The 27,260-nt window shown below is 44.4% G+C and overlaps 1 protein-coding gene across 2 annotated transcripts in view; it reads right to left on the bottom strand.

Annotated features, from left to right (window-relative positions):
* Positions 1–27,260, bottom strand: part of sdk1a (sidekick cell adhesion molecule 1a) — an 897,759-nt gene that overhangs the window by 456,360 nt on the left and 414,139 nt on the right. For both annotated transcript variants that reach the window (XM_086000285.1, XM_086000286.1), the window contains exon 5: positions 3,022–3,155. In XM_086000285.1, coding sequence (XP_085856411.1) covers positions 3,022–3,155 — 134 coding nt within the window. The remainder of the gene's footprint in view (positions 1–3,021; positions 3,156–27,260) is intronic.

Here is a 27,260-nt window from a genome sequence, read left to right as displayed (position 1 = left end):
TCGGGGAACACTTCAGCAATCAAGGACATTCAGCCTCCGATCTTCGGGTAAGCATTCTCCAAGGCAGCCTTCGAGACACACGACAACGCAAAATCGTAGAGCAGAAACTGATAGCCAAGTTCTGCACTCATGAGGACGGCCTCAACCGGGATCTTGGGTTCATGTCACGCTACATGTAACCCCACCTGACGTAGGGTCATCCAGACTCGAGTCATCATTGGCTTGTTCTCTCTACACAGATGCGGCCGGACCTGCTGTGATTTCCAGCAAAAAAAATTTTTTTTGTCTGTTTTTTGTTTTTCATACAGACCCCAACATCTGCAACATTTGACCCCTTGTGACCCCACCTCATTGTTCTTTGATGTAATGTTTTCCTGACTAACCTGTTTGGACACCATTCACACCTTTGATTGCTGTGATTATCTCTCTGCCGAGGCGTGATAAATGGCAGTTAGAAAGATTACCTGTAATCATCTGGCATTATTCTCTGACTATATAAGCTGTGTCTTTATGCATCTCTCCACTTCACCTGACGAAGGAGCAGCGCTCCGAAAGCTTGTGATTTCAAATAAAACTGTTGGACTATAACCTGGTGTTGTGTGACTTCTTACGTTTGTCCACCCCAGTCCAACACCGGCATCTCCACACCACAACTTCCTTTGTGCTAGGTATGATTCCAACCAATGGAGAGTTTTCCCCTTGATTCCCATTGACTTCAGTTTTGCTAGGGCTCCTTGATGCCACACTCGATCAAATGCTGCCTTGATGTCAAGGGCAGTCACTCTCACCTCACCTCTTGAGTTCAGCTCTTTTGTCCATGTTTGGACCAAGGCTGTAATGAGGTCAGGAGCTGAGTGGCCCTGGTGGAACCCAAACTGGGCGTCAGTTAGCAGGTTATTGCTGAGTAAGTGCCGCTTGATAGCACTGTCGACGACACCTTCCATCACTTTGCTGATGATTGAGAGTAGACTGATGGGACGGTAATTGGCCGGGTCGGATTTGTCCTGCATTTTGTAGACAAGACATACTTGGGCAATTTTCCACATTGCCGGGTAGATGCCAGTGTTGTAGCTGTACTGGAACAGCTTGGCTAGGGGCGCAGCTAGTTCTGGAGCACAAGTCTTCAGTACTATTGCCGGAATGTTGTCAGGGCCCATAGCCTTTGCAGTATCCAGTATCTTCAGCCGTTTCTTGACATCACGTGGAGTGAATTGAATGGGCTGAAGACTGGCATCTGTGATGCTGGAGACCTCAGGAGGAGGCCGAGATGGATCATCCACTCGGCACTTCTGGCTGAAGATAGTTACAAATGCTTCAGCCTTGTCTTTTAAGGGTCTTAACTACCTCTCCCGACTGATGGAGGCGGGACCGAATCGCACCCATCAAACCCACCTTCGGCAAAATTGCACGGAGGTGGGTTGGATGCGGGTTCCGATACCGCCCTCACTTTTTGCGATTTTGACAACTGTCCCGCCTCCAAACCCGCCTCCTCGGGGCTGGGAAAATCGCCCCCAAAGAGTAAGTATATGTACAACACCAAAGGGAAAAATTTGCACAAGTAGTATTTGCTCAACATTTGGAAGTACAAAAATTGTGTGTAAAATTCGCTGAGGAATATGATGAAATGGAAATTTTTGAGATCTATGCTCACAACCTGGACAGAGAAGTTCTCTGAACAAATAATCATTGGTATGAGGGACCATCTTGAATTGTTCCTGTTTATGAATATGCTTAGATTTCTGAGGTCCAGGATTGGTTGAAATTTTCCTCTAATTTTGGAGTCCACCGTGTAAATAAAGTACACTCGTCTTTGTGTGGTACCTTCGAAATAAGAGTTTGAGAATAAAGAGCTGGGATGTAACAAATATATAGTCTGTCTTTTTAATTGGTGACAGAAGGTTGCTCACTTAATGTCTCAACTGATTTAGGGGTTTGCCTCTACATGGACAGAGGAACTGGAGCAAATGGTAATGCTAGTAATCACGGATTCAGAATATTTAGGGATATCAATTTTGAGGAAGGAGACATTCCACATTTTAAATAATATCCATCTGGGTGTCATCCAGTGCAGATACCTACCATGTCCTTGCCCATTTCAATAAAGAATTCAGCAGATGATCCTGTCTGTTGGTTGGACTGTATTCTCAGGTGGTTACCAGGAATGCCCAACACAGTATCATATTCTCAGTTTTAGACTTTAAAATCAGGGCAATATATGCTAATAAGGTTGATTTCCAATCATGACTTCAGACACAAATTATCAGGAGAGGCTTCCCTTGGCCACTTTCCTATACTCCCAAGCAGTTGGTTCAGAGCACCATTGGCAGAGATGCGGGAGCAGGTCATCCACACATCCTTCCAACTACAGTTGGTGTGCGGTTCGCGAGGCCAAAGAAACATCAGTAACTTGAAAAAGAGGGTCCTTACATTTTTAAAAAAAAAATTGTTTTTAACAGTTCTCTATAAAATTCTTTTTTGCATATTCCAAGTGTCAAATTAAATGAACGTGAAAAGATTTCTTTACATTAGTTTAACAGTAGACTTGTCTTTTTGAGTTCCAAAGCTCAAACCACACACAAGATAGTAAAGCTTCAAACTGCCAGCCTACTGCTACTGACAAAGGGATCCAAACAGCAGTCAATAGGAAATTACGGCTGGAGAAACAGAGTCCATGGGATTGTGATGTAATACCATGACTGAAATTAAATGCAACACTGGAGTTTTGAATGCAATTTCTGAACTTTGAACCTAAACATAATTGGAGTTTATTAAAGTTCTACTTTGTATTAGTTGAAAGGTTAGAGAGTGCTGCCTTGAATTTATTAGATGTAATGTATTTCAGCTGATTTGTATAGTTTGTATTAACTTAACAAGGAGATCCAATTACACTACTTATGTGTAAAAAATATAAATCCAGAATGTTGTAAATCCCACGTTAAGAAGGTTATGCACTCCTCTCACCCCCAGGCAACCCCTATTCTTCCTGAATACCAGTACAATTCACTTAGTTTTCACACTTACTTGCGATGCTCAGGTAAATTAATGGACTAGTCTTGTTTTCCCCATTCTTTTCATTGACTGCTTGTACATAGTACTTTCCCGCATCTGCTGCAGCCGCCGAAAGCACCACCAGATGATTGTCGAGAGTTATTGTTCTGTTAAAAAACACAAAAACATGAGTGCTATCAGCCCAATCTTAAATGAAGTCCAATCATCAGGAACCTCCAAATGCAGGTCAAGTAGCTGGTAAAATACAGTGCTGGAAATTCCTGAGTGTTGAAAAATCCCTCAATAATCACCCAGAAAGCAAATATATATATAGCACATCAAATCATCCCAAAGTACTTTACTTTCATTGATAGGCAAATGTAGCAGAGTATTAAATAAGAAGCTGAGAGATGAATGACTGAGAAATACCAAGGGGAAGAAAACGTTAGTGGGAGTGGTATATAGACCTCCAAACAGTAATGCGGAGGTTGGGGATGGCATTAAAAAGGAAATTAGTCAAGCGTGCAATAAGGGCACAGCAGTTATCATGGGTGACTTTAATCTACATATAGATTGGACTAGCCAAATTAGTAACAATACTGTGGAGGAGGAATTCCTGGAGTGTATACGGGATGGTTTCCTGGACCAATATGTCGAGGAACCAACTAGAGATCAGGCCATCTTAGACTGGGTACTATGTAACGAGAAAGGATTAATTAGCAATCTTGTTGTGCGAGGCCCCTTGGGTCGGAGCGATCATAATATGATAGAATTCTTCATTAAGATGGAGAGTGAAGTAGCTGACTCAGAGACTAGGGTCCTGAATTTAAATAAAGGAAACTACGATGGTATGAGGCGCGAGTTAGGTAGGATTGATTGGGGAATGTCACTCAAAGGGTTGACGGTGGATAGGCATTCAAACATTCAAAGATCGCATGGATGAACTACAGAATTTGTTCATCCCAGTTTGGCATAAAAATAAAACAAAAAAGGTGACTCAACCATGGCTAACAAGAGAAATTAGGGATAGCATAAGATCCAAGGACATATAAATTGGCCAGAAAAAGCAGTAAACCTGAGGACTGGGAGCAGTTTAGGATTCAACAAAGGAGGACAAAGGGATTAATTAAGAGGGGGAAAATAGAGTATGAGAGTAAGCTTGCAGGGAACATAAAAACTGACTGTATGTGAAAAGAAAAAGATTGGTGAAGTCAAGCATAGGTCCCTTGCAGTCAGAATCAGGGGAATTTATAATGGGGAACAAAGAAATGGCAGACCAATTAAATACATACTTTGGTTCTGTCTTCACAAAGGAGGACACAAATAACCTCCCAGAGATGTCGGGGAACATAGGGTCCAATGAGAGGGAGGAACTGAATGAAATCAGTATTTGTAGGGAAATGGTGTTAGGGAAATTAACGGGATTGAAGGCCGATAAATCCCCAGGGCCTGATAATCTACATCCTAGGGTACTTAAGGAAGTGGCCCTAGAAATAGTAGATGCATTGCTGGTCATCTTCCAAAATTCGATAGACTCTGGAACAGTACCCATGGATTGGAGGGTAGCTAATGTTACCCCACTATTCAAAAAAGGTGGTAGAGAGAAAATGGGGAATTATAGACCGGTAAGCCTGACATCGGTAGTGGGGAAAATGCTAGAGTCCATTATAAAAGATGTAATAGCAGAGCACTTGGAAAACAGTGACAGGATCGGACAAAGTAAACATGGATTTACAAAAGGTAAATCGTGCTTGACTAATCGACTGGAATTTTTTGAGGATGTAACTGGTAAAATAGATAAGGGAGAACCAGTGGATGTGGTGTATTTGGACTTTCAGAAGGTTTTCGATAAGGTCCCGCATAAGAGATTAGCGTGTAAAGTTAAGGCACATGGGATTGGGGGCAAGGTATTGACTTGGATAGAGAACTGGTTGGCAGACAGAAAGCAAAGTGTTGGAATAAACGGGTCTTTTTCTGAGTGGCAGGCAGTGACTAGTGGGGTACCGCAGGGATCGGTCCTAGGACCCCAGCTATTCACAATATATATTAATGATCTAGACGAGGGAACTAGAGGTAATGTCTCCAAATTTGCAGACGACACAAAGCTGGATGGGCGTGTGTGCTGTGAGGAGGATGCTGAGAAACTCCAGTATGATTTGGACAGGTTGGGTGATTGGGCAGAAGCATGGCAGATGCAATATAACGTGGATAAATGCGAGGTTATCCACTTTGGTGGCAAAAACAAGAAGGCAGATTATCTGAATGGCAATAGATTGGGAGAAGGGGAAGTGCAATGAGACCTGGGTGTCCTTGTGCACCAGTCGCTGAAGGTAAGCATGCAGGTGCAGCAGGCGGTTAAGAAGGCAAATGGTATGTTGGCCTTCGTAGCAAGAGGGTTCGAGTACAGGAACAAGGATGTCTTGCTGCAGTTGTACAGGGCCTTGGTGAGACCACATCTCGAGTATTGTGTGCAGTTTTGGTCGCCTTATCTGAGGAAGGATGTTCTTGCCATGGAGGGAGTGCAGCGAAGATTCACCAAGCTGATACCTGGGATGGTAGGAATGACGTATGAGGAGAGATTGGGTCGATTGGGCTTATACTCGCTGGAGTTTAGAAGAATGAGAGGGGATCTCATTGAAACTTATAAAATTCTAACAGGACTAGACAGACTAGATGCAGGAAGGATGTTCCCGATGGCCGGGGAGTCCAGGACCAGGGGTCACAGTTTAAGGACAAGGGGTAAGCCATTTAGGACAGAAATTAGGAGGAATTTCTTCACCCAGAGAGTGGTGAACCTGTGGAATTCTCTACCACAGAAGGCAGTAGAGGCCAATTCATTAAATATATTCAAGAAGGAGTTAGATATATTTCTTAAGGCTAAAGGGATCAAGGGATATGGAGAGAAGGCAGGGACAGGGTACTGAATTTGGATGATCAGCCGTGATCTCATTGAATGGCGGAGCAGGCTCGAGGGGCCGAATGGCCTACTCCTGCTCCTATCTTCTATGTTTCTATGTTAATCTGTTTTTAGGCTGAAGGAGATTGATGGTCATAACACCAAGTGAACATCCTACTCTACTTGGGAAAAATGCCACGGGACCTTTAACTTGTACGTGAACAGGCAACAGGTTTAAGGTCTCATCCAAAAGTTAGCACCTCCGGCAATACAGCACTCCGTCAAATTGCACTGAAGTGGCAGTTGGATTACGTTGGAATCAGGATGTGGGAAACAACCCATAATCTTCTCACTCAAAGGCATGAGTGCTACCAGCCGAGTCAAGAGGACACTTACTATAACAAAATCTGTTGCAGCATATGAACAGGAGTAATAAATACAAGTCATGTCCCCTGAAATTAATGATTCATAACCTAGGTGAACAGACTACCTAATGAAAGGAACTTCATTCATCGCCTTAGAAAAACAGAAGAATATTAACAAGAGTGCATCCACATCTCCTGCAACTTCTGTATGTGCGGTGGGTAAGTTATATGCACCCCATTCCTTGAGTGATTATTATATAGCAGCTCCCGTCAATGCAATCTCAGCTCCCGTTACTAATTTTAGAGCTTTCCTCTCTGATTTTGAATCAGTTGTGGGAGTCTGGCCTGACATCGAGGGGTGGGGGTGGAGCAGGAAACAGTTGATTGTAATGCACTCCACTCTTCTAGGGTTGTAATGTGTAAATGGTAACTCTCCCTCCTGACTTCAGCCCAGGCTTCTGCTGATGATTTAAAAATCAGAGATGTTCCAGCAGAATAGTCAGGGGGAGAAAATAATTAAAATGAGCAGAGGAAGTCAGGATTGGAGCCAGAAGGGGGAGATCCTATTTAAAAACATGGCCAGCAGATGTCCTCTGGCATTATTCATGGTGAATCAGAGGTTCTGCTATTGCAAATGTGTGAGTGCATTGCCACCATCCTCTTGACCATGGATACACATCATACCCCTCGAATGGTGGTGCCACCAGTTGTAGTTTTAGTAGCAGCTGCATGTCTCTATGCAACAAATAATGGTAGGCACCACGCTGTGGATATATTGGAGCGTATTCTCATATCCAACTCCAGGTACCACCTCTCGCAGTTGTTGGCCCAACTCTCAAGAATTTCTTCACTAGTTATATGACTCCACCATGCTGAAGGCAGATGTCAAAGGGCTATTCAGTGAAGCTTGCATAGTGGCAGCCACCTTGATGTTCTAGATTTCCAAATCCAGTGGTGCATACCAGGTTACTTATCACAAATTGCTTAACCTCTCATGTCAGGAATTTTGGCAAAGAGGGGTGCCTGCTATGAGGCCAACTACCCCTCCAGGGCACACAGTGGCAGGTCAGTAGAGGTTGCATTCCTCTCTCTCTGCGACCATAGGTAGCATTCCTCTCTCTCTGATCATTTCCCCTTTATGCCACAAATTCACCGTACAACTTTATCCTTGGTCTTGTAGATGAGCCAAAGGAGATCCTTGTGTCACGTGCCTCGGAGTTTTGAATCATAAAGGAGAACAGTTTGATGCATTTCTCATATTTCACAAATGTGATTCAAATTGGACCTTTGCTCACATTAAAGAAGGACAAAAAAGATGAACGTGCCCTCCACCACCTCTTAGTGGAATCCAAAGGACCTTGTCCAGGCTGAAGTTGGTATCCACCAGGATCCTCAGGTACCAATCTGAATCAGGGGTTGTATTCCCTAGAATTTAGAAGGTTAAGGGGTAATCTGATCGAAGTTTGCAAGATATTAAGGGGAACAGATAGGGTAGATAGAGAGAAACTATTTCCACTGGTTAGGGAGTCTAGGACTCGGGGACATAGTCTAAAAGTTAAGAGCCAAATCTTTCAGGAGTGAAATTAGGAAACACTTCTACACAAAGGGTGGGAGAAGTTTGGAACTCTCTTCAGCAAATGGCAATTGATGCTAGATCAATTGTTAATTTTAAAATCTGAGATTGATAGATTTTGTTAACCAAAGGTATTAAGGGATATGGGCCAATGGCAGGTAAATGGAGTTAGGTCGCAGATCAGCCATGATCTCATTGAATGGAGGAACAGGCTCGAGGGGCTAAATGGCCTACTCCTGTTCCTATGTTCAACAGTTGAAACACATATTCCAATCTATACCTTCAAGGGTCCCTCGAGCTGTGAAAAGTAATTATACCCCACTTGAGCCACCCACTACCATATTCCACTGTTGCTGATTGTTCAAAATAATTATAACACACTAGATTCCCCAGGGGACTAATACGATAGCAAAATACTGCGGATGCTGGAAATCCGAAATAACAACAGAAAACGCTGGAAAAACTCAGCAGGCCAGGCAGCATCGGTGGAGAGAGAAACAGAGTTAACGCTTCAGGTCGATGACCTTTCGTCAGAACTGGAAAAAAGCAACAAATGGAAAGCAAGTTTGGGGGTCTGGGAAAAGGGGGAGGGGATGAAAGAACAAAAGGGAAGGTCAGTGATAGGATAGAAAGCAGGAGAGAGTAAGAGACATTGAGAGACATTAAGAGATATTCAAGGTGAGAGGAGGTGGTAATGGGACAGGTTAAGGAATAAAGGATGGCTCTAGATGGAGTGTGAATTGCACTGGCAGAATGAAGGACAGCTGAAGGGAGGGAAGAAAAAACAAGGGGGGCCAAACAAAAAGTGTGGATAAAAAAAAGAAAATATATATATGTGATAGGGGCCACGGTTATGATCTGAAATTGTTGAATTCTATGTTGAGTCCAGAAGGCTGTAGAGTGCCTAATCGAATGATGAGGTGCTGTTCCTCGAGCTTACGCTGAGCTTCCGTGGAACAATGCAAGAGGCTGAGGACGGTGAGGTTTGAGTGGGAATGGGGCGGTGAATTAAAGTGACAGGCGACCGGGAGCTCGGGGTCCCCCTTACGGATTGAACAGAGGTGTTCCGCAAAGCGGTCACCTAATCTGCGTTTGGTCTCCCCAATGTAGAGGAGACCACATCGTGAGCAGCGAATACAGTATACTAAATTGCAAGAATTACAAGTAAATCGCTGTTTCACCTGGAAGGGGTGTTTGGGGCCCTGAACAGTGGGAAAGGGGGAGGTATAAAGGCAGGTGTTGCATCTCCTGCGCTTGCACGGGAAGGTGCCGGGCGAAGGGGAAGGGGTGCTGGGGGTGGTAGAGGAGTGGACTAGGGTGTCGCGGAGGGAGCGGTCCCTACGGAATGCTGAAAGGGGAGGTGAGGGGAAGATGCGTTTGGTGGTGGGATCACGCTGGAGGTGGCGGAAATGGCGGAGGATGATCCGTTGAATGTGGAGGCTGGTGGGGTGAAAGGTGAGGACAAGGGGAACTCTATTGTGGTTCCAGGAGGGAGGGGCAGAGGTGAGGGCAGAAGTACGGGAGATAGAACAGACACGGTCGAGGGCCGTGTCAACCACAGTAGAGGAGAATCCTCAGTTGAGGAAAAAGGAAGACATGTCAGAAGCACTGGTATGGAAGATGGCATCGTCGGAGCAGATGCGGCGGAGACGGAGAAACTGGGATAATGGAATAGAGTCCTTACAGGAGGCGGGGTGGGAGGAAGTGTAGTCCAGGTAGCTGTGGGAGTCAGTGGGCTTGTAGTGAATGTTAGTCAATAACCTATCCCCAGAGATGGAGACGGGAGAAGTCGAGGAAGGGAAGAATCGGAGATGGACCATGTGAAGGTGAGGGAAGGGTGGAAATTGGAAGCAAAGTGAATGAAATTTTCTAGTTCAGGGCGAGAGCAGGAAACGGCACCGATACAGTCATCAATGTACTGGAAAAAGAGGTGAGGGAGGGGACCCGAGTAGGATTGGAACAAAGAGTGTTCCACATATCCCACGAAAAGAAGTTGTTCAATGTAAGAACAAGTTCAGCCAGGCGGAGGAGGGTGGCGGTGGATGGGGACTGGTTGGGCCTCTGTTCAAGGAAGAAGCAGAGCGCCCTCAAGCCATCCTGGTGGGGGATGGAGGTGTAGAGGGATTGTACGTCCATAGTGAAAAGGAGGCGGTTGGGGCCGGGAAACTGGAAACTGTTAAAGTGGCGGAGGGCGTCAGAAGAGTTGCGGATGTAGGTGGGAAGAAACTGGACAAGGGGAGAAAAAATAGAGTTGAGATAGGAAGAGATAAGTTCCGTGGGGCAAGAACAGGCTGAAACGATGGGTCTACCAGGGCAGTCCTGTTTGTGGATCTTGGGAAGGAGGTAGAAGCGGGCTGTGCAGGGTTGGGGAACTATGAGGTTGGTGGCCGTGGGGGGAAGATCTCCAGAGGAGATGAGGTCAGTAACAGTCTTGGAAACAGTGGTTTGATGTTCGGTAGTGGGGTCATGGTCCAGGTGGAGGTAGGAGGAGGTGTCGGAGAGTTGGCGTTCAGCTTCCACTAGGTAGAGATCGGTTCACCAAACAACAGCAGCACCACTCTTGTTAGCAGGTTTAATGACAATGTCGGGGTTGGATCTGAGAGATTGGAGTGCTGCAAGTTCAGAGGGAGGTAGGTTGGAGTGAGTGAGGAGAGCAGAGAAATGGAGACGGCCGATGTCGCAGTGGCAGTTTGCAATGAAAAGATCTGGAGAGGGTAAGAGGCCAGAGGGAGGGGTCCAGGTAGAACGAGAATTCTGAAAGCGGGAGAAAGGGTCAGCCGTGCGGGGGGAAGACTCCTGGCCAAAGAAGTGGGCACGGAGGCGAAGGCGGCGGAAAAAGAGCTCAGCATCGTGCCGAGCTCGAAATTGATTGAGGTGGGGGCGTAAGGGGATGAAGCTCAGGCCTTTGCTGAGGACTGATCGTTCGGGGTCAGAGAGGAGACGGTCAGAGGGGAGAGTGAAAATGCAGCAGGGGTTGAGATTGGGGGGGGGGGTGGGGGAGGGTCAGAGGAAAGTGAAGGGGAAGAAGGTTCCGGAGGGGCGCTGGTGTTCAAGAGTTGATGAAGCTTGCGATCCTTCACATCAGAAAGGAAGAAAAAAAGTTTTTGTTGAAGCGTCGGATGAGTCGAAAGATGAAATGGAACTGTGGACCCGGACAGCTTTGAGATAGATTGCATCGGTGCTGCTGAAGAGAGAGGTCGAGTGTGTTCATGTGGCGCCACATGGCGTTGAGCGTGGATCTCAAGATGTGGCGAGAGCAGTAGTTCGAGGAACGATGATCCCCAGGGGAGCCCATCAACAATAGAATATCATTTGTAAAAATTAGTTGGATGGCACTGGATGTAAGGGACAGCCTCGTAATATGTTCAGGCATTTCTGAAAGCATTGCAGAATCATTCATGAAGCAGTTAGATGCTGTGATGGAGGGACCTTAGAATTCAATGGAAAGATGAGCTAGATGGGCTGAATGGGTTCCCTCATCTGTACTTATCTTTGTGACATGATCTACATCTCTCAGCTTTTTAAATGCTTTGATCTTATACCTTAATCTTCTTTTCTACAACTAAAGCAAGTTCATCTCTAAGGGTCTTTCCTTAAAACTAAGAGCCCTAAAATCACCCTGGACAATTTTCTTTGAGTTCTCTCCAGCACATCAATCCACGTCCAAAGCCTTTGATTGAATTTCAGTTTTATAACTCACTGTCAACTATATTATAACATATATATCTTATAATAAAAGCAGCTATATTTAATCTTCTGTCAGCCTGATTTCAAAATATTTAGACTACAGCCAATCTCTTGAGATTATGATTAGACATTTTGCAAATTTAAAGTGTAGTAAAGACAGATTGAGAGCTGTTAAGAAAAGCTTTGGCAATCAGAAGTTTTATTTGAATCAGATATTCCATTTAATTTTTTTTACAGTGGATTTTACAAATCTATATAAGAAAATCAATGCAAGTCTTCACAGGAAAAATCAGGAGTGAAATACAGATCACAAATTAAAAATAGGGGAAACTTTCAACCTAAATTCAAGGAACCCATGGGGCATGTTTGTCCGGGTACAGATAGACAACAAAAAATGATGGTAAACCAGTAAACAAATGAGGCGAGAGAGCCCTGCAACAAATTAGATCCTGACAGTAACCAGAGACCACTATTTTTCTCGGCTACTAAGCTGATATTACTCTTCCCAAGACAGCAATGTTGAAACCACCGTACAGCAACTGTTCACAGATTAAAACGCTAAAAAGATACGGAATCTCAATTTCCACATTTTGATCAAATTTCCCCACTAGTAATAGGTTGCTGATTTTCTTACCCAAGTGTTAACAGGCTACTGGAGCCAAACTTTTTTAAATTTATTTTTTGAGTGACACAAACTGTATAACTGGCCTGACCCCTACTAACTCAGGATCATTGCAACTGTAGTTCTGGCCTGGCCTGACCCCTACTAACTCAGGATCATTGCAACTGTAGTTCTGGCCTGGCCTGACCCCTACTAACTCAGGATCATTGCAACTGTAGTTCTGGCCTGGAGTCTCTCAAAAGACAAGACTCCAGCCCTGCATGCGGCAAAATGTTTCTTATTTTTCAACTCACATTGTAATTAAAATTGCCTTTTCATTTTTATTTAAATGTCAGATATATGGCACAGGTAGAATTGCCTTCTACTGCTTTCTCGGGTTCTCCCAGCAACCAAAGGGAACAGCCACTGCAGCCAGAAGGGCTGGTTTCGCCGAGCAACGATTATTTTAAGTTTTATTCCACCACTAAGAGTACAATCAGATTTACAGCAGAAAAATCAATGGTAAATTCACTAGTATCCATTGGGGGGGTGGGGGGAAATCATGCCTCATTATCTATGAACGTAGGCTTCCTATAAAATACTTGTACATCATGGAGTCAGCAGAGCAAAGTCTAATTCCCGTCTAGGTAGGTAAACAGGCTGCTTCGTTAAACAAAGAACTGTGTGCAAGCACTTCTTAGCATAGCTCCAGGGCAAAGTAAATGTATTACATCGAAGCAACCAAAAAAACACAGGTAATTTTCAGTTGAATATGCAGCAATAACTATTTTGCTGAGTAGTAAGAAATATTCCAGCCCTTGCCCCTGAAACTCTGTGGGGGTTTTCCCGGAATCCCGCTGCAACTTTGATGGGAGACCAGCGGAAAACCCCAGCGCAATGACGTAAATGGTTGGAAATTTTAGGGCTTGTATCTTTAGGAAATGCTTTAAAAAATGTGGAAAAATTAAGGACTCCTTCCTTTGTGTTGTGGCCCAGGCTAAATCATAGTCACATTACCAAATGCACAACTGTTGATATCAATAATGACAAAACATTATCCACATATCCACCATACATGAATCCTGCTAAACACCAGCAATATTAGAACGAGACAGCTACAATTCAAGAAATATAAATGCGTGCTCTTATTTTACAACTTTTTGCAGGTCCCACAAAGTACATTGTTCAGAAGCGGGTGTTGGTCCAACAAAATCAGCATCATGGCTCCGATATTTACAGGGAGGCAGTAGGGGTGGTTGGAGTTGGGGGGCGGGGGGTTAGATTTGCAGTCGGGAAACCCGGAAGAAAGGGTTTCCCTCAGGTTCTGATGAATTTAATGGCAGGAACTGATTACCATTGAAATCCGTTTCCTGGCTGCAGCCAGCCAGATTGAGGGGCTGGCTGGCTGTTAGGCAGGTAGGCCTGCAGCTCCAGGCCGCAGCCGGGGAGTGGAGAGGGCGGAGGGGAGAAGGTCACGGAGGGCCGGAGAGATTGGGGGAGGAGGAGAGACGATCACGGAAGTGGCTAGAGAGATCGGGGGAGGAGGGGTGAAGTTCACGGGGGGGCCCATGGAGGACACGGGTGGGGCTGGGGGAATGGGAGGAGATCATGGGCCATGGAGGAGATCCGATTGCTGGGAAGGTTAATAGCTTTGCTTGGTGGGCCAGGTGGAAGCACTCCTGTCACAAGCAGTGCTGGAAAGGCACTCACCTATTCCATCCAGCAGTCCTCGTCTCCCTTTAGCCCCCAGAAACCCAGTCGGCCAGCGTTAAAGCTGGAACAGAGAAAAAATCTGAGGCATGTGGCCCCATTAAAATATTTAAATGAGGAACCCGTCTCATGGAAGCAGATTGGTCGCCCGTCGCCCCCCCCCCCCCGACCCTCCCAGTCCTACCTCCGTTAAAACCGGAAGTGGGTGGGTTTGAAATTTAAAAAAAAAAATTTTACTTCCCACCTGACGCAAACCCACCTGTTTTTTGTGGGTTAAAATTCCCCCCATGTCTCTCCTGTTGCTTCAGTTTCCCCCTTTCGGGCAGCTCTACACTCCACTCCACCATTAACGAGGTGAGAAAATGGCCCCACTCAAGTCTTCAGCGAATATTAGACTTGAATAGACAACAAGAAAGAATGCAAGACTGGCATGGGTTGACAAGCTCTCCAATGTTCCATCTCACCTTCAGAGATGGCAACATTTGATACATGTCTAGATGGCCAAGTGAGATTCAAAACTCACCTGTGGGAAATTATAACAGAGCACCTGCACACTAGCATTTGATGGAACAGCAGGGCAGTGCAAAAATTGTTACTTCACTGAGGTGCCCTTCATGGGTTATCATCAGTTTCATATATGTCCTTTGTGGGAATTCTATGAACCTATTTTCATTATCTTTGCTGTGAATTCCCAGAACTCCAAGCATTTAATGTAGTCTTTTTTTTAATTTAAAAGTTATTATATATTGCTGATGGATTTACTGTTGGAATCATCAACAATCTGAAGCAAGTAAACAAGGAATTTCATGGCTAGCTTTTGTCTTAAATAAAATATATCAATTCTAATCACATTTACTCTACTCATCTAAATTCTGCCTACTTTTAATCTGCCTCATCACACTGGCCTCACATAGTATCAGAGGAAATCTGTTACATATGGTATGATGGTAACAAGATCTCCCACAATTATTTCAGCTCAACGCCAAATAATGTTGGCGGTGGACTTTGTCCTTCTTTTAACTTCCCAGTATCATGGTCACTTGATGATGTGGGTTGGGAATCCAAGGATATCCAGAAGAGATTCAACTAGTCTGTTCCAATCTGTACCAGTGACAAGTTAACCAGAGGATATGCTGTGGTGGTGGCTAACATCAAGGAGAATTTCCAAACGATGTCAGCAGGCAGTTCCTTGGTAGCCCAAGCAATCACTAGAGTTCATGATGTTAATGGCAGCCAACATCAAGCAGCTCCTGCATCATGACAAGGCCAGGTGTTTAGCTTAGTCTTCAATTTCCTTTTAGTTGGGCATCAGCTGGTTGGGTGCTACCTTATTGATGCTTGGTACTTACTGGTGCCAACAGCTCCAAATCTGTCAGGGCATGGATTTCTCCTGTCACTTTCTCTTCTCATCAGCTCTTTTATCTTGGTTGGTAGACAAACCCCTAGGTTCAAGTTCCATTAGGTGGAGATGTGTTTTAAGGAGGCATATTTCAGGACGCTGTTTGGCCATCAATAATTTTGAAGGCCCAACTGTACTTGGAACAATGCTGGAACCTTTTTTGTTGACGAGGAGGACATGGTATATTCAAACTCTAGGATTCCTTATGAAAGTCGGTGCTGAAATTTCAACCAGTGCAGCAGTAATACTGCAGTAGGCTTGTGCTAATCTATACAAAAGTGTGACTGCAGCAATAATAAATTATAACCAGCTAGCACTAACATTAAGAAAGGGCGTCGACCGAGTTGCAGCACCGATAAAACAATTACAAAAAATTGTCATCTAATGATAAAAATAGAACAAAATATAGGAAGAACCTCAGTAACAGCTAACAAAACCATACTAAGCCACAATAATAAGATAAAATAGAACACACTGTCTACAATCTAGACTCACAAACCAAATGGAATGCACTTGACAGTGGAGAACAGTGTTCCAACCCGAGGAAACATGAACGATCACTCGGTCATGGCAGGAACTTTTACACAGCGTGCATGTAGCATTGGTGGTGACTGATGTCCAACATCAACAGAATCCACCGTTTTACCAGGAGCACTGCCCACCCAGTGGTTTCTCTACAAAAGTTGATCAGCCAGCTGAACTCCAGCAATGTGTCGACGAGTGAACAGAAAACTTCTTAAACGGGAGTTTCCGTTTAATAAATGCCTTTTTAAAGATTCAGTGGATAAGTGGGTCCACTTTCCTCAAGGAGTTAAAAAGGATGTGTGCCAGTTGGTGACTAGTTTGATCTTTACAAAGAAATCTGATTTTGTCAGCTCAGGGTCAGATTGTAAGCGACATTAGGCCAGGAGTCTTGCACATCAATATAAAAATCAGCAGGCATGGTACATAGCAGCCTTATGATCTTTAATTTAACATTCAGACAGAAATTGAGCTTCATAATGTTATTTGTGCAGTTGTGGTTGTGACTGAAGTGGCTTAGAAAAAACATATGCATTTACATGGCAGACACAGACACAAACAACTACAAACCATTCTACTGGACACAAAGCACAGATAGCCTTACAGCAACAATAAACACTGAAGCTTCTGGACTACATGTACACTTGACTGTGTGTCTAAAGCAACCATAATGAAGTTACGTTCTACTAGATAGGTAATCAAATTTGAGGTGAAGCTACTATTTTAAACATCTCCATCATTCTGAAATCTATTGATCAAACATTCATTTTACAAGCTAGTCTGAATCCAAAAAGCAAAGACAATGGCCTTAATAATAACCCCCCCCCAATGGGAGGGAAGAGGTCATGGGGGTGGGGTTTAACCCTAAAAAATGGGGACGGCGTCCCCCAACTCGCCATGTACGCCAATGTCGTTTTTACGGCAGCGGGTTGGTGTGGTGTGCGAGTGCCCCATCTTGGAGAGGTGGGACACTTCATTAACATATTTAAATCAAGCTCCAACAGTGCAATTGGGAGCCTGATTTAAATTCAACAGTTGCCGCACAGGTTTCACAAGGTTCAGGAAACCCATCAGTGAAAGGGAAGTGGGTGCTGCTAGCTCCAGAAGGTTAAGTGCCTTGGCTTCCCTTCTGCCGTCTGTGGCCTCTCTCCAGCACCTGCCACGATTGGCAACCTCCCTCCACCTCCAGCCTCAATTTGCAGCCTGCCACGCGATCACGGCCAACTCTCCCCGACCCCCGACCTGCAGCCCGCCTCGCGATCACGATTGTCGGGGACCGTTCCCAACAGTTTTCCTGCCCGGCAGACCCTCAACCTGTCAATTTGACCGATTGCCAGGCTGGAAACGGAAGAAAAAATTATAATATGGCCCTCTCATTAAATTCGGCAGCACATTCGCGTCCCCGGCCTTGCCGGATTTCCCCCGCACTCCCTCCCCACCTACCCGGAAATATCGGGGCCAATGTTTCTTTTACTAAATCTTTAGGTTGACAGCACCAGGCCAAAATGCTCATTTCTGACTAAAGTTTATAGTGCAGCAATTAAAGGTTATTAAGAAACCTGCATCTTCATCATAATTATAAAATAGCAGCTGAAAAACAGGCACTGCGTGGCCGAATTTCTAGGCCATTGTGTATTATATCACACATAATGAAGAACTTTTCAAATTGCAGTGGCTCGGAGCCCATAATTATTCCAATTTCTATTTTGGTTATTTAACCGGATTGCACAAAAGACAGCAATTACATTCTATGAAACATTATCAAAAAAAAATTGAGTCATCATGAATGTTCAGAATCAGAGGAAGGTTTCTGATATTGAAGTGGATTTTATTCTAAGGTAGTGGCTCATGAATGGTTCTGTCAGATCGTTTCTTGAGAAATATAGGTCCTTGGCTCCCAAAAACCTGCAACTTAATTTATGAGTAGGCTAATGTGCAAAGGCCTGGACCTGCACAACCCTGTGAATTGATTTATGAGGAGCCTAATACAGGGATATAACCGAGATGGTTGAGGGAAACAGATTTATTTATGTACTTGATTAGTTTTTTTCCAATTTCTCTGAACAGCACCACAAGAGATGTACCAGTATAATAAAATCTGCACTTACTACTTCAGAACATTCAGTAGGCCCAATAATGCAGCACTACTATTGCAAGAATGCCATTTTCTAGTATTTGTTAGTATTCACTACTTACTTTAGGGAAAAGAAGCGCAAAGTAAAAGTATTAATTTTGTACATTTGATGATGAATTATGAAGTTACTTTTGTGATTTAAATGGATAAAAAAGTCATACTGCTCTACAACAACTGTACCAATAGAACGACTTCCATTTGAATCTGGCAGCCTATAAATTCAGCCACGCACTGGCCATTTTTCGGGTGCTAACAGGCCTACTAAGCCCCCAATATGGTGGGCAGGGAGTGTGTGCGCATATTCAGCCGGAAGTACACCGCCCACCATATTGGGAAAGGAAAAATATGGTGGTGCAGTGCCCACGCTTGAAACAGGCGTTAGACCCTTTGCATATGCAAATAAGGGGCCAAATGCCTGTTTGAAGCTCCTTCTTCTCCTTCTTCCTTCTTAGGCAGTCCCTCGGGAACTGAGGATGACTTGCTTCCACATTAAAAATGAGTTCGCAGGTGACTGATTAGTCCAATGCGGGACCTACAGTCTGTCACAGGTGGGGCAGATGGTGGTTGAAGGGGCAGTTGGGTGGGGTGCTTGGGTTGACGTGCGCTCCTTGCGCTGCCTGCACTTGGCTTCCGCTTGCTCCCGGCGAAGAGACTCGAGATGCTCGGTGCCTTCCCAGATGCTTCTCTGCAAGATTGGTTTGCCAAGGCAGCCGGCGCCAGCTGTGCTCAGGAAAACCATACGTTGGGACCGTCCGTCACCAACAATGTAAGTTTTTGAAATATACTCACCTGAATGTGGAGACAGAGAGGAGCAGGAGTGCTCCTTACCTCCCCCCACCCCTTCACATTTAAAGAACGCAGGCCACGGCTCCCCCCGGCCCGATTTCTGATTTCCCCCCCCCGCCACCGGTGGCCTCTGATTCCCCCACCCAGTGTTTGATGTCCCGCCACTCCACCGCCAGCCTTCGATCTCCTTCCATGGCCTCTGTCATCCCCCCCACCCCCGGCTTCCGATCTGCACCCGCCCCCCCACCCTCCCACACCCTTCACGTCAGCTTAATGGAGATGAGGCCTGAGGCCCAATATCGGGGGCACCTTGGACCTCACCTTTCAGATGCCAGGGCTATGCCACCTCCACCCCGTGCGGCCAAAAATGGGCACGCCTGAAGTTCTACCCGAGTATGTCTGTGATTTTAAGGCAAAGACAAATGGCAGACAGCTTTCTGTAGAGTGAGGTAAGAGGCAGTTCATCAGATATATTAGACTACCTTAAATTGCCTGCTACATTCATAATAGTCCCCACTACAATCATTTTTATAAGATTAAATACAAATTCAAAAATTATTTTAAACATATGGTACATGTGATGCATCATTGCTAGACATGAAATGAAAGTTAGATTATCAGCTTCACCTCTGGAAATATAAAATTATGTTTTATGGTTGCCCATTATACAGTCTCCATTTCATTACTGGAATTATTGTGTCCATTCAATTTAAAGCTCAAATATAAAATACAGTAATAGTATACCTGGAAAAATGACTGACTCCTAACTTTATACCAACACACACTTGCAAATATATTTCATTTTTAATTAAAATACCACCTGTAATACATAAATTCAATATGAACTGATTGGGCAGAATTCTGGCAATTGTATAAAATGGTTTTTATTTTATTCAACCACTTCTGAACTATATAGGTTTGTCATAATATTGATAACTATAAAATAAAATGGGGCAGATCTAAAATTGCTGAATAGAATTACTGCAAGTAGACTTTTATTCCCACCATGATTGTGAAGAAAAAGTCAAAAAGATAATGGAACAGAACTACGAGTGCAAATACTGTAATATGAGCTTGGGGGAAGGGGAAGTAAGTGTTGGGTCTTCTGTTCTAGGCAAATGTAACAATACACTGAAAAATAAATTTCAATTATTGCTGAAAATAGCTGTACATTTAAATGCATTTTGGACTCTCGAGGGATTTTTCCCCGCAATATAATTTAGTGGATTAGCAGATAGATCGGTCAGTCTAAAAATGTCAAGGTGGAGAAGGAATAGGTTTTATTTGGCATGTTTTTCTGGTAGCATTCTATCACCGAATCTTCCACCAACAATACCAAATCATATGAGAGAGAGAGAGAGAGAGAGTTGCTGATCCTAAAAATTCCTGGCTCGTGATCCAGTTACACCAAGATTGTCCCCGACGGAGCTAACCCCACTATAGTTTGCGGGGTCTGTGGGATGGCACCTCTCAGGTACCCATCTGCCCATGTCTGCTGGAAACTCTGGTGCACCCCACCCATGTATAATAACTTCTTTTCACACATCATTGACTTAGATTCAGGGCATTTGGGGAGTTGTCAGCTTTTTGTGGGCAGTGTCAGCTTCTGTGAAGCCATTGGCCAGCTTTTGATAGTAATTTATACATGCCAACCTAGAAAACTAAGTATCAGGGGGGGAAAATTCAGTATCGCGCAAAGTTTAACCTCAAAATTATCGTTTCCGACTGCAAAATTCACCTCTATCGCCCCTGGAGGTGATTTGAGCGCTAAATCAGGCGCTACACGCCTCTCTTAAGGCGCAAACGTCAGGGAGTGAGGCGCTACCTCAGGATGTTACCGAAGCTCAGGCGATGCCAGTTACCATGGAAGCCAGACGGACTGGCGCCATCCAGTTCTTAAAGGGGAGGGGCCATCTTGCTGGCCAGCCACACCCTGCTCATTGCAGCCTTGAATCTCGGCCTGGATAGACCTCAAAAGCAATTATATTGGAAGCACTAATGGATAGGCCCAGGGAAAGAGCTCGGCACTTAGGAACCTCAAAAGTGGTGCTGAGGTCCAAAACCCCTTAGGACAACGTTAAAACCAAAACGTTTGCCGACAAGAAAAAGCAGGAAGCGTCCGCCTTTAAATAACGCTCGCCCAGCCTCTTCCCGACTTGAAAACGTTCCCCTCTACCTGTCGTTCCTAGTGGCAGGCGCTAAGGCAGGGGGCGCGACTCAATGGGGTCTAATGAGTGGGAGGAACTGAATGAAATCAGTATTTATACGGAAAGGGTGTTAGGGAAATTGACGGGATTGAAGGCCGATAAATCCCCAGGGCCTGATAATCTACATCCTAGGGTACTTAAGGAAGTGGCCCTAGAAATAGTAGATGCATTGCTGGTCATCTTCCAAAATTTGATAGACTCTGGAACAGTTCCCATGGATTGGAGGGTAGCTAATGTAACCCCACAATTCAAAAAAGGTGGTAGAGAGAAAACAGGGAATTATAGACCGGTAAGCCTGACATCAGTAGTGGGGAAAATGCTAGAGTCCATTATAAAAGATGTAATAGCAGAGCACTTGGAAAACAGTGACAGGATCGGACAAAGTCAACATGGATTCACGAAAGGAAAATCGTGCTTGACTAATCTACTGGGATTTTTTGAGGATGTAACTGGTAGAATAAATAAGTGAGAACCAGTAGATGTGGTGTATTTGGACTTTCAGAAGGCTTTCGATAAGGTCCTACATAAGAGGTTAGCGTGTAAAATTAAAGCACATGGGATTGGGGGGGTAAGGTACTGACTTGGATAGAGAACTGGTTGGCAGACAGGAAGCAAAGAGTTGGAATAAACGGGTCTTTTTCCGAGTGGCAGGCAGTGACTAGTGGGGTACCGCAGGGATCGGTGCTAGGAGCCCAGCTATTCACAATATATATTAATGATCTAGACGAGGGAACTAGATGTAATATCTCCAAGTTTGCAGACGACACAAAGCTGGGTGGGCATGTGTGCTGTGAGGAGGATGCAGAGAAACTCCAGTATGATTTGGACAGGTTGGGTGATTGGGCAGATGCATGGCAGATGCAGTATAATGTGGATAAATGCGCGGTTATCCACTTTGGTGGCAAAAACAGGAAGGCAGATTATTATCTGAACGGCAATAGATTGGGAGAAGGGGATGTGCAACGAGACCTGGGTGTCCTTGTGCACCAGTCGCTGAAGGTAAGCATGCAGGTGCAGCAGGCGGTTAAGAAGGCAAATGGTATGTTGGCCTTCATAGCGAGAGGATTCGAGTACAGGAGCAAGGATGTCTTGCTGCAGTTGTACAGGGCCTTGGTGAGATCACACCTTGAGTATTGTGTGCCGTTTTGGTCGCCTTATCTGAGGAAGGATGTTCTTGCTGCGAATATTCACCAGACTGATACCTGGGATGGCAGGAATGACGTATGAGGAGAGATTGGGTCAATTGGGCTTATATTCGCTGGAGTTTAGAAGAATGAGAGGGGATCTCATTGAAACTTATAACATTCTAACAGGACTAGACAGACTAGATGCAGGAAGGATGTTCCCGATGGCCGGGGAGTCCAGAACCAGGGGTCACAGTCTAAAGATAAGGGGTAAGCCATTTAGGACAGAGATGAGGAGGAATTTCTTCACCCAGAGAGTGGTGAACCTGTGGAATTCTCTACCACAAAAGGCAGTTGAGGCCAATTCATTAAATATATTCAAGAAGGAGTTAGATATATTTCTTAAGGCTAAAGGGGTCAAGGGATATGGGGAGAAAGCAGGGACAGGGTACTGAATTTGGATGATCAGCCATGATCTCATTAAATGGCGCAGCAGGCTCGAGGGGCCGAATGGCCTACTCCTGCTCCTATCTTCTGTGTTTCTAATATCCGGTCTGGGGTGCTACCGGGGTGTTGCGCGCTTGACTGACGTCATGATCTGCGGGTGCAGGAGATCGTGGTGGTAGTGTTTAGCGCCGCCGCAAAATGACTTGCCAATTTCGCGAGCGACGCAAACATCACCACGCTCGGGTGACAAGTTCCTAGTGCCCCCATTAGCGCCTCCGGAGGCGCTAAAGGGAGGCGCTAACCAACCGAATTTTTCCTTCAGGTGTTCTAGTAGAGTGCTGTTACTTAGCACCATCATTCCTCAGCTTGACAAGTGCACATACATCTGCCCCCACCCACATACAGTCTTTTAAATAAATTATACTGCAAGAGTCTGCGTTGAAAACATATCTTTATTTCCTAAAAAGCAACCTTTAGCTAAATTGGTAATGTCAACAAAGGTATTGTATGGGGAAAAAAGTGACACTAACCTTATCTGAAGCTGCCATCTCACTTTATTTAATTTGCGCGCATTTATTTCCTAAGCGTATACATCAACTGTCACAAAATAACAGGATTATAAAAATCAATTATTGTCTAATTTCTATTAAAGCCCCTAGTCCAGCAGCACAACTTCAAAGTGCTATAATATGGTGTTATGCAGCTTGCGGTAATGGGCAGAACTATACCTTCTTTTGGCCATTTAAATTTAAAGAAAACAAAATCATGACAAAATTTCTCTGAATTTCAGATATCCGTGAGATTGTTACAGTTATATATGTGTGTGACATTTTTCTTTTCATCTAACCTAAAGAAAGACTTGCATTTATATAGTGCCATTCATGACCTCAGGACGTCCCAAAGTGCTTTACAGCCAATGAAGTGCTTTTTGAAGTGTAGTCACTGTTGTAATGTGGGAAATGTGGCAGCCAATTTGCGCACAGCAAGCTCTCACAAACAGCCATGTGATAACGACCAGATAATCTGTTTTAGTGATGTTGATTGAGGGATAAATATTGGCCAGAACTTGTTCGCCTGCTCTTCTTCGAAATAGTGTCATGGGACCTTTTACATCCAGTTTAGAGAGCAGACAGGGCCTCGGTTTAACGTCTCATCCAAAAGACTGCACTTCTGGCAGTGCAGCACTCCCTCAGTACAGCACTGGAGTGTCAGCCTAGATTTTTGTGCTCAAGTCTCTGGAGTGGAACTTGAACCTACAACCTTCTGACTCGGAGGCGAGAGTGCTACCCACGGAGCCACGGCGAACATTTAGTGGGGAAAAGGCTAGTCACAAACTGTTGCTATAATTTCCAGTCGAGTACAAGCACTACCAAGTTCAGAATTCAAATATGGCACCTGCAGGTCTTGGGTTACCACCTGTCCACGCAATCTGCTGTCTCCTTTGCTTTCCCATCTTCTTTGCATTTCCTCCTAAGGAATTTCTTGGTAATTCAGAATCTCATGAGTGGACAGCACAAGTTGAGAGCTTGTAATGGCTCATGAGCAGGTTTCCTTGGCCAAATTCCCCATTCAGATTGCCTTGCTCAGCATTATATCTGATGAATCTCTCTTGCTGTATGTCCAGTTCTCACTATAACATGCCAGTTTAGTCAAATTGCACACTGAAGCAAGTCCCCATCAGCTCCTTCTGAAACCTGTGTATGGTGCTTGGACATGAAACCACTCTCTTGTATTTTCGCAGTCTTGAGCTTAGTTGGCTTCATAAGTATTTTCCATTATTCATCAACTATCCTAACGCCAAGAACAATTCCAGAAAGTATCCCTCAGTATTCCCCCAATAATGTAGTGAGCGTGGAAATAGAATCAGATCACTAAATTTGAAAATAAATTCAAGTCATAGTAAGTTAATTTGAAAATTTAGTGCAACTTCTGGAGAAAATGATGCAACCAAACCTAAAATCTATTGAGCAGCTAAAAAAAACTACAGGAAACTCTCTTTACCGGCGCCTAAATAACCGGAAATCTCTCCGGCAAAATTCAGGAGTAGGTTCAGGTAAGTTTTACTTCATATTAGTGGCCGTGTAACCGGGGTTCCTGGATCTGTGGCCGTGTAACCGGGGTTCCTGCACCTGTTGCCATGCAACAGGGACGCCTGGATCTGTGGCCGTGTAACCGGGGTTCCTGCACCTGTTGCCATGCAACAGGGACGCCTGGATCTGTGGCCGTGTAACCGGGGTTCCTGCACCTGTTGCCATGCAACAGGAACGCCTGGATCTGTGGCCATGTACGGGGCTCTCGTACCTTAGTAAGTATACCGCTCTGTAATCCGGATTTTTTGATCAACCGGCAGCATGCCGGTCCCGGATAAAAAAGAGTTTCCTGTACAATGGTGGGAAATCTAACTGCCTATGTATAAGCATATGTCTGGTACAAGCTCCAGATTCCTGACTTGACTGAAGTGCCAGTCCCAGGTATGATATGATATGATTCTGGGACGACAGTTGTTTCTAGCTTTCATTCCCTAAAATGAAGCAAACCTCTGGTTGAGAAAACTGAAGTTCTTTCATTCAGTTCGTGTGTTCAGTATCACCAGTACATCGTTGAAATTTGAAAACAGAATGCAAGAGGCAAATTTTATTTCCTTTTCACAAAACAAAATAGAAAAGGTGTGCACAGAAGCGCAGTTTTCTGAAACGGCCCCAGTGGTTTGTAAACTATGGTGATTTGGAATAAAATGAAACAGTTACACAAAGAGGTAAATCAACTGACAGGGAGATTACCCCAAAACTGCCCTCAATTAAAAAAACCCAGATTATTTACAATCACTGAAGAACTGTGTAGCAGCTTCATAAATATATTCAAAAGAATGTGGTAATGATATTACACATGATAGCTTGTGTAATTCTTCCCAATAATATCTACAATCACTTAAAATAAATCTCCCAATTTGAAGTTTCGGCTATTCGGCCTGCCAATGAGGGGAGTGCAGTCCAACCTCTGATGATGTTGCATTCCATCCATTAGCTGGACACTACACTTTACCTGTCCTTTATGTTGTGCATGACCACACAACCAAGATTGTTAAACCTGTCAACTGGGCGCCCCTCGTTATCCATAATTAAAATCATAAATTACAACATGGATTGAACCATCCAAATTTTAGTAGCAGTCTAATTCAGATTGGCAACTACCTATTCAATCCAGTCCATTGAAATCCAGACCAGACTTACCAGCTCTGCTGAAAAACTGGTACCCTTTGATAGTGGGATCAAAGCCATTAAACTCTGAATACAACACCGCTTTAATATTTTTCTTACAGCCTTATTTAAAAAATAAGTCTATGAAAAAAATCAAAGCAAACCTTTTACACAATCACATCAACAGCACAGAGAGAGGAGCAGATAAAAGCCATGCTTTTAGATACGACAGGAAGGGAATTGAAGTGGTCTGTGTACAAATGTTACTTAGTTAAATCACAGTCCCTGTTAATTTTCACTAAAGAAGTTCACAATGAGGTTGGCAGTAGTTCCTCTTTGTTGAGGCACTTTGTTGTTGACTCAACTGCGAATACATCCTAGATTTGTAAGCCTGTAGAGAAGTCAAGGCGATTAGAATTGATTATATCGCTGGTTTAAAATCACTACAAAAATGCAGCAGCCAATCGTATGTGTCACTGGCCTACTTTTTAGAGTTTAATAAGTGCCAGCTTGAACCTCTCCCAGTATAATTTCTCTCCCAGAAATTTCTTGGAGGCGATTTTCGATGGCTTCTTCAGGCGCTAAAGAGCCTCCGAGGTGGCCAAGATGGGGTCTTTGAGCTGAAATGCGTTAAGCACAAGATACTATCTTGGTAAAGGAGTTGAAGCTTGCGCTAAGAACGGCCAGCCTAGGATCGTTAAGAGGGAAAGATATTAAAGACACTTGGGCCTAGCAATCTGTCTCAGGCTGTGGCGCAAAATGGGAAGTATTGGATCGGCCGCCCGTTTACACAGCGCCTGATATTTAGTTCCATTGCAGTCAGCGGAAAGGAATATCAGGCGCTGTGTGTAACGGGCGGCTGATCCGATACTGCCGCTTTTGCGCCACCACCCGAGACGAATTTCTAGCCCCAGGTTTTTCCCTATGGCCCACGTAAGCTTGACTCTTTTAATCTGCTTATATTTTTGTCATGAAACATAGTAGATAGGAGCAGTATTAGGCCATTCGGCCCCTCGAGCCTGCTCCGCCATTCAATGCGATCATGGCTGATCATCCAAATTCAGTACCCGGTCCCTGCTTTCTCCCCATACCCCTTGATCCCTTTAGCCTTAAGAAATATATCCAACTCCTTCTTGAATATATTTAATGAATTGACCTCTACTGCCTTCTGTGGTAGAGAATTCCACAGGTTCACCACTCTCTGGGTGAAGAAATTCCTCCTCATTTCTGTCCTAAATGGCCTACCCCTTATCCTTAGACTGTGACCCCTGGTTCTGGACTCCCCGACCATCGGGAACATCTTTCCTGCATCTAGTCTGTCCAGTCCTGTCAGAATTTTATAAGTTTCAATGAGATCCCCTCTCATTCTTCTAAACTCCAGCGAGTACAAGCCCAATCGACCCAATCTCTCCTCATACGTCATTCCTGCCATCCCAGGTATCAGCCTGGTGAATCTTCGCTGAACTCCTTCCATGGCAAGAACATCCTTCCTCAGATAAGGCGAACAAAGCTGCACACAATACTCAAGATGTGGTCTCACCAAGGCCCTGTACAACTGCAGCAAGACATCCTTGTTCCTGTACTCAAATCCTCTCGCTACGAAGGCCAACATACCATTTGCCTT

The sequence above is a fragment of the Somniosus microcephalus genome, chromosome 11 (assembly GCF_052327205.1).
Source record: "Somniosus microcephalus isolate GS21.2 chromosome 11, FLI_Smic_1.0, whole genome shotgun sequence".
Classification (NCBI taxonomy): Eukaryota; Metazoa; Chordata; class Chondrichthyes; order Squaliformes; family Somniosidae; genus Somniosus; species Somniosus microcephalus.
Note: the sequence above shows the minus strand (reverse complement) of the source record. Positions and strands in the feature narration are given on the sequence as shown.